At 39.6% G+C, this 8,216-nt stretch overlaps 1 protein-coding gene across 1 annotated transcript; it reads left to right on the forward strand.

Moving 5' to 3' along the window:
• Positions 1-5,283: 5,283 nt before the first annotated feature.
• LOC104470641 (ras-related protein Rab-32-like) lies at positions 5,284-7,575 on the forward strand (the record flags this gene model as incomplete). The annotated part of the gene is made up of 2 exons (XM_010085634.1): positions 5,284-5,565; positions 7,061-7,575. Coding segments are annotated over 2 exons (432 nt in total), but the record flags the coding sequence as incomplete, so codon positions are not given.
• Between the last annotated feature and the right edge of the window lie 641 nt (positions 7,576-8,216).

The raw sequence follows: 8,216 nt of genomic DNA on the forward strand, positions 1-8,216 counted from the left end.
AGAACTGCCACAATGATAAGACACTACTGTGATAAAAAGGACTCTTGTTTATTCCTTACATCGGAAGATTGCTGTAGGAACTCTTTAGAATGTACTTCAAGGCAAGGTTGGCACTGTCTGAATCTTACTTCACTGCAAAAGATAAGTTTTGTAAAGGACAAAGATAAAGCTTCTAATGTCCAACCTAGCTATAATTCTTTTCCAGTGGTTTTTAGCTTACTGTTTACCTGTGTTACAATGTAAACTGTAGGAATAGCTCCCAAGCTCTGTTGCAGTTTTAAATTAAACTTAATTCCTGTGATGCTGCTGCAGGGCACTGTGTTAGTTCCTGATGCAGGATGTTATGCAAGTATTTCACTTAATGTTGTTGCAATTACTGGAAAACATGGTGACAATGTGCGCTGAGTCATTTCGATGTGAAACCTTTGTGGTTAGAAAATGCAAACCTCTGTGGTTAGAGAATGCAGAACTTTGCATTGCAGGCAGCCACTTTCATACCCCCAAACAAAACCTCTGATCCCTGTGACTGCCATGTAGCTTAGGTATTCATCTACACCAGCACCCCTAAAACAGAGACGAAGTATACCTTTGTGGTACCATCAGGTTTACATCAAGGCACTAGACCTAACAGAATGATTAAATCTGTGATGTCCTTCCCATACCGCTGTAGTAAGCAAGTAGTTCTCTTCCTGTCCTCTTCCTTCCATGGTTATACACACTGGAGACTTAAAGTCTAGTTTCATCTGATCACTTTTAGCCTTTTTTCCCTTTGGGGGTATGAGCCACTTTCTGTAGCGCTCAGTACTGTTCTCACACATGGTGAAATGACTACAGCAAAAATTCTGTTGGATGTAAGAAAGGGAATGACAAATTCCTGGCTGAACTGAGCATGGCAAAAATGGAGTCTAGTTTTGGTAACTTAAGTAGAAAATTATGTTTAGACCCTAGACTTTGGAGGAGTAGTGCATTCTACAGTTTACTTTTTCTGTACGAGTTGTTTTTGCATGGCAAAAACGGAGTCATTTAGTTTTGGTAACTTAAGTAGAAAATTATGTTTAGACCCTAGACTTTGGAGGAGTAGTGCATTCTACAGTTTACTTTTTCTGTACGAGTTGTTTTTGCAAGCAGAAAAGCACTTGCAAAAGCTTTGCCTGAAAGTCCTGTTAAATTTTCAAAAGGCTGTCTAGAATGCTCTGCATCCCCCACAAGAAGTTCAGCATGTGCATTGTCAATAATAACAGGACTGTAAAGAAAGTCTACTCAGTTTTTACTGAATTCTCTTCCTCCCTGATGCCATATACCTTTCACCACAACAAAACTCTTATCTCTTAGGCAAGCCATGTTCTATTGCCTCTGTCTTCTTTCTGCAGAATAAAAAGAGTATATCCATCCTCATTAGGCTTCCAGACAGGACAGAAGAGCATTCATAAGCCAGGATGCAGGTCAGGCTTGGTATGTAAAGATAGAAGCTTTTATGCTGACATGTACATCAGTTTTCTACTTGCACCTAAATTTAAATTACAGAAGAATATGTATTGATGTTTTTCCAAATCTAAAACTCATACTACAAGAACAAAAATTTTTACTTCTATCAATAAAACCAACTAGAAAAAAATACTTAAATGATTGTTCTGGACAGCTGGAGCCCATGATTTTTAAGTGACTGCTGTAGAGTACAAAGTAAAGTACAGTTGAGTGCAGGCTTATGTTCCTACCAGGGCTGCTATCTTCTCACACAATGAGGAAAGCTACTGTACGAAGCTAACCTTGGCTTCTGCATTATTCCAGAGCTCCTGAATCTGCTAGTTAGCACAGCACCACTTGCAGTGTCCTCTCTCCTAGTCAGGACCCCATGAGGAGATGCAGCTAGCCTCCTATTCCACTACAAGACCATTGTTGCCTTTCTGTTGTAGCGTATCTGGGAAGAGGCTTCATGATGCTAAAACTTCATATAGGCTGGGAGATACTGGGGCATGAAGTCACCAATGTCAAGGAACCAACTGCCAGATGCTCTTGGTTGATGACCAGTCAATGCAGCTCTCCAGCTCATTGTGTATTAAGACATTGGGCCAGGTGGGTAGGGAAGAACGACTATGGTAAGATGATAGGAATTCTCTTGGAAATGGAATTAACAAACTTATCTGACTGATGATCACGCTTTCTGGCCAAGGCTAGGCCCCCTGTGATTTCTTTAAGTAAAACCATTTGGTGGTGTTTATGACTCTTCAAGTTTGGTTATGATATATACTTTAACTTTTTTTTTTGTTTTTTGTTTTCCTTGGAAGCTGTAAGTGATGCTGTACTAGTCCAGCCTCTTTCATACACCTTAAATGCACTCTGCTGGGCAGGTTTCAGCTATAGGAGGCTGTTATGGCCTTCTTGCTAACTGCTGTTTATCTTTAAAGCTTTTTTGGATGGGAGGGCAGTAGGCAGAAAGGGATTCTGTCAAGGGTAATGTCCTTCACTGTGGTAACTAATCACAGGCATATTTACCTACAGCAGGCACAGCTGTCTGAGAGATGGTAACTGCCTCACGACCTTTTCTCCAATTCCCAAATAATTTGGTTTTCAGATGTAGTGATTATGCTGTCTCCATTCCTTGCTGGTAACAGTCTAGCAACCCTTTCAATCAATACAACTTAATTTTCTTATGTAAACAAACGTCAAGTTTTTGGAAAAACCTATAGCCTTAATGGAAAAGATTGGAATCCCTGCAGATCTCCAACAACTGAACAGGAAGGTCTAATGGGACTGTTGCCCTCGCTGGTTCAGGTTCATGTGCAGTCTCATGTAAATAACAGCAAGTGGTGTCCATTTCTAGACCATTTCAGGGCCAAACTGAAGAAAACTTTCTGTAGAAGACTGTGGGTGGTAGAGACCACTGTAGACCTTGAGATTACGCTTTGTTTTGTGGGCCTGTCCTGTGGTGTGAAGGCATATACTGCCTGAACTGGACACAAAATTGGGTGCTTTGGCACACTGGAGGTGTTCCTGTGTAACAGGAGTTGATGGTGAGACTGGCTAAACAAATGGGGAAGCTGAGAAGGAGCTCCTCATAGCTTGTGTGGTGCCATATGCAGTGACTGCCTCAATATACCTGCATTTGACCTTATGCAGCTCCATTTTAAAAAACAGAATCCCCACCATCTAAAGGTAAAGCTGCTTTAGATGTGACACAACTGATTTGCAGAAGTAGTAAAAGCCTTCTGGCCAAACTCTTTCCTAAGGGTATTTGATCCATAGTAAGCACATGGTACAACAATTTAGTAAGTAAGGCTGTACCAAAAACACCATTCAGGCATAAGAATCCAGCCTGGAAAGGCCTAAGGAGACAACACGAGTTACCTGTAAACAAGTTCTGCACACACTGTTTAGGAGACTTGTATTAGCAATGTGTCTCTTCCGTGCCTGGCTTGCTGGCCTTAGGGTCCGTGACATAAATGCTGCTTCAAAACTTGTGCTTTGAAGATGGAGGGAAGTGCTTTCCTCTTGCATGCTCCTTGTTCTCACACAAGGATAATGAGCTGGTAGTGAAGAAATTAATGTGTAATTTCCACTCCTCAGAATATGCTGGTTGGTGATGCTGTTTTATGCAGAATCGTATGCTAAAGTTGAACAGCCAGAAATACCATCAGGTTTATAGAGCTTTATGGTTCTCTGGAACTTCACTGCAGCTGCTGCTGCTTTCAGGCAACTCTAACAGCTGCTTAGTCAACCTCTTCTGAAAATGTCTATAGGGAAGGAGCTAATCTGTACACTGAAGTACTGACATTAAAATGATGCAGTTGAGCTGGGAAAGTATGCTGTTGAACAGGATCCCTTGTCAAGTTCCTTCACCTAATGAATTTCTGGTTCTTTGAGAAGAATATAATAACCCGTTTCTTCTTCTAACTTTGTCCTTGCTGATCACAGGAGGACTTAAATGTTTATAAACAGAGGACAACTATGTTTCCAATTAAAATTCTTGCTTTGTCTATCCTAAAACTGCATATGCACTCAATGCTAAAAGCTGAAGTGATGGTACACTGTAAAACTAAATTATAAAGTGCAGGGACTATTTTTCCCAATGAAGACTTCCAAACAAAGCAGAAAGCTATTTTAGTAGCCAGAATTTCCCAAGCAACATGCTAGCACTTGACCCTGCTATATGTACTCAAGTACAAACACAGCATGGTGGTCTGACCTTCCAAACAGAATAGTAACTGCACTGGCACTCTAATTCTACATTTTAAGTATAATGACTGCAATAGTTGTACTTAATAAGAAAAGTATTTTTTAGTTTATTATACTTGCTGACCATTGCTTTTTTTTCTGGACTTCTGTTGTGAATAGTTGTACTTTTACTATTCTGATTATTTTGTTCAAATCCTAGGATTGCTGTAGTACTCCTATAGCTGGAAATTATTCCAGGGAAGGTCTTAGACTTGACTTCTGTTGTGAATAGTTGTACTTTTACTATTCTGATTATTTTGTTCAAATCCTAGGATTGCTGTAGTACTCCTATAGCTGGAAATTATTCCAGGGAAGGTCTTAGACTCTTGTTCAAATCCTGGGATTGCTGTACTACTCATATAGTTGGAAATTATTCCAGGGAAGGTCTTAGACTTAAAAGCTGAAGTAAAAGATAACAGGTTTAGCTACAACTGTTAAACTAGCTCCTTTAAAGCTTGTCCCTAAGGAAACATCCATAAGTGACTTCTTCAAAAGATGCTTTGAAGGCTGTTAGCCTTGAAGCTTGTAGAAGCCCTTGCTGCTCACCTTTCAGAGAAAGCCTCTGAATTTGCTTAACTCTCTAGCTGAACTAACTAGATTTATATCTAAATCTTGCAAAAGCTTTTTTTGATAAAAGAATGATTTGTGTGTAGGTCTTCTGATAGTGTTTTTAGACATTACTTCTCAAAGAACACTACTCAACAAATAAGTTAAAAAAAATTCAAAGTGGTGGCTGATATTGAAAAGCTTTTTTTGATAAAAGAATGATTTGTGTGTAGGTCTTCTGATAGTGTTTTTAGACATTACTTCTCAAAGAAAACTACTCAACAAATAAGTTAAAAAAATTCAAAGTGGTGGCTGATATTGCAAAGTGATTTTAGGATCTGACTTGGCATGTGTAGTATACGTAATGGCTGTTACAATGAGCTGGCATAGGACAGAAGAAGCAATGTTGTGTGAACTAGGTGACTAGACCTGAATGACAAACTTGTATGTACTAACCTAGTACAAAGTCCACTTACATTGACTACAGTTCATGCTTAAATACAAATATACTCTCACTGTTCTCTTTCAGGCCAGGAGCGCTTTGGAAATATGACTAGAGTATACTACAAGGAGGCAGTTGGTGCTTTCGTGGTCTTTGATGTCACAAGAAGCTCCACGTTGGAGGCTGTTTCAAAATGGAAGCATGACTTGGACAGTAAAGTAGTACTTCCCAATGGCAGCCCCATTCCTGCAGTGCTTCTTGCAAACAAGTGTGACCAAAAGAAAGATGGCAGTCACAATACCTCTCAAATGGACCAGTTCTGCAGAGAAGGTGGCTTTGTTGGATGGTTTGAAACATCTGCCAAGGTAAGCATAAAGAAGAAACATGTTTTAACTCTAAATATTGGCATAAAAGTGGATGAATATAGTCACGGGGAGATTAAGAAGGTTAGGTATAGGAAGTGGAAGTGGATGAATATAGTCATGTGGAGATTAAGAAGGTTAGGTATAGGAAGTGACTGTCAAGTCTTCAGTGTTCAGCAGAAGCTGGAAGTAGTGTGCAGACTAGCTCACTCCTGAGGAAGGCTTGTGGCATGTTTGCTTTAGATTAGAATTGCATCTTAAATTCAGAGAACCTTAAAACTAACTGGAAACCTTGATTAACCAAGTTTGATAAGTTTTATCATCTTGCATGCATCAGGATCAGAATCATTCTTGGTATCTAAAAGTATCTAAAAGATAAGTAATCTTTAGGTGCAGGTTTTAAAATTGCAGTTTGTCTTCACTGTTGTACGTAGGAAGTGGTAAGACTCTAGAAGTAAGCAGTATCTAAAAGTATCTAAAAGATAAGTAGTCTTTAGGTGCAGGTTTTTAAATTGCAGTTTGTCTTCACTGTTGTATGTAGGAAGTGGTAAGACTCTAGAAGTAAGCAAGCTATTTGCTCACTTATTGCTATGTACCCAGATGATAATGTCACTAAAGCACTTTTCTATTTTATCAGGAAGTGCAAGATTGAACTGGAGAAAAACAAGTTGTTCTGTATAGTAGCTTAAGCTAAGATAGCTGCTTTATTCAAACAGTTAACTTTGAGTAACTTCGTATATTGTATACTTTTAGTCAACAGACTTGGTCAATGCACAGATAAGCTTCCAGTAGCTTGGTTGAAAGCAAAATCCAACAGTTCCTTAAAACTCAACTGATCCTTAGAATGATGTGGCAGCCCTGTGGTGAGCAAACAGATTGCCCAGCCAGGTCAAAGCTGTGACCATAGGCGCCGTAGCACTGGCCAGCTTGGCCCCTCAGTAACTGAGATACCTAGAGATGAATTTCATCAGGGTGTCCTGCATATACACCTTCTTTAGAGTGTATGTGAAGGTATTTTTCAGAGCATGCCCAAGAAAATGTGGAGTGGCCAGATGAAGCACTGATTTAGCTGGGGTTTGCTGTTGAGGCTGATTGAAAAGGTCCTTTTCCATAAGTGCATCCAAACGGCAGCAGAAGCAGAAAAAGGTCCCAAAAGGTGGAACACTACTATGAATGGTGTAACTGCCTTTTATTTTTCCTGATGCAGAAATGCACTTCGGCATTTGTGAGTCTTCCAAATGCAGGTGACACTTATCCCCTGACTGCATACTAGACTAGAATTGAAGTATCCTATTTGTAATATGGGTGAATAACTTTTGTCTCAAACCTTTCTGGTAACTTTTTTCAAAAACCAAGTGTATGAGCAATGACTTGATGCATCTAAGCTGTTTGTGTCATGCTGATGAGACTGTAGAAGAAATCTTGTTTGAGCTTCTGATAGAAATGTGTGTCTATTTAAAAAAAAAATCACTGACTTCTTCACTTTCAACATTTTTAGGACAACATCAACATAGACGAAGCTGCTCGATTCTTGGTGGAAAACATCCTTGCCAACTACAAAACCTTTCCTAATGAAGAGAATGATGTGGGGAAACCAAAACTGGACCTAGACCCATTGAAAGCAGAGAGTAAATCCCAGTGCTGCTAATGCTACAACTGTTCAGTAAATGTGATGCGATGAGCAGCAAGACTGTTCCTTAAATCAAACTGCTGCTATGGTGCTGTGTTGTGACCATCCATATGGGGTGTCTGGTATTATCTGAATAGGTGATTCTTGTGGGTGTTTACATATTCTTGTTTAGCATGAAACTGAGTATCTTATCACTCCACTTGCCTGACTGGCTGCATCTAAGTCTGATTAGTGTCTTCTTACTTGAGAACATAAGGTAGTGTTTACACTCCTAAAAAGGAACAAAGACAACATTCAGTGTCTAGCTTGCTTCTAGGACATATGCTACATTCCAAATAGGACTCACTCATCATGGTTTTAGCTGGATAGACACTTGCACCTTTAAAGTAAACTTTTCCTTTGTTACCAGTAATGCCCCACTTTAGCCTTCTCACCTACACACTTGTCCCTATTTATTATCTCCTACCACAAGGATCTGTCTCATTGCTACTTCTCCTGGATCAAGACATCCCAGAATCTGGAAGGGGCCAATGACATATGGGAGGTATCTTAGTGTGTTCACTAAGACTGAGTGAAGTAGATGGCTTTTACCAATAAGAACAAGATGGGTAAATTATTGTACGTAACAGGGGAAAGGCATGGCTATAGAGATACTAACAAAAATGCATCTCCAGCCATTTAAGACAAAATCTTTTCAGCTAATACTTAACATATGAAACACATTAACGATTACAGTTGTACTGCTGGCACATAGTTATGGTAACCTCAACCATATGCACATCCAGAAACATTTTTGTGCACTAACCCTGTAAACTTTACCAAGACTGCAAAAAGTAACTATCTTGCTGTCCTGTGATAATGAACTCACTTCTTTTTCCTTCTGTCTTGAGATGGTTCTGAATATCACGAGGAAGAAGAGAGGTCTTCAAGGAAATAGCTTAACTGGTTCTTGCTAGCCTATCAAAAACCACCTCTGAGCTCTGCCTTTTCAATTTTAGAACAGTGCTGCACTCTTCTGACTACT

The sequence above is a fragment of the Pterocles gutturalis genome, unplaced genomic scaffold (assembly GCF_000699245.1).
Source record: "Pterocles gutturalis isolate BGI_N339 unplaced genomic scaffold, ASM69924v1 scaffold15850, whole genome shotgun sequence".
NCBI classification, from domain to species: Eukaryota; Metazoa; Chordata; class Aves; order Pterocliformes; family Pteroclidae; genus Pterocles; species Pterocles gutturalis.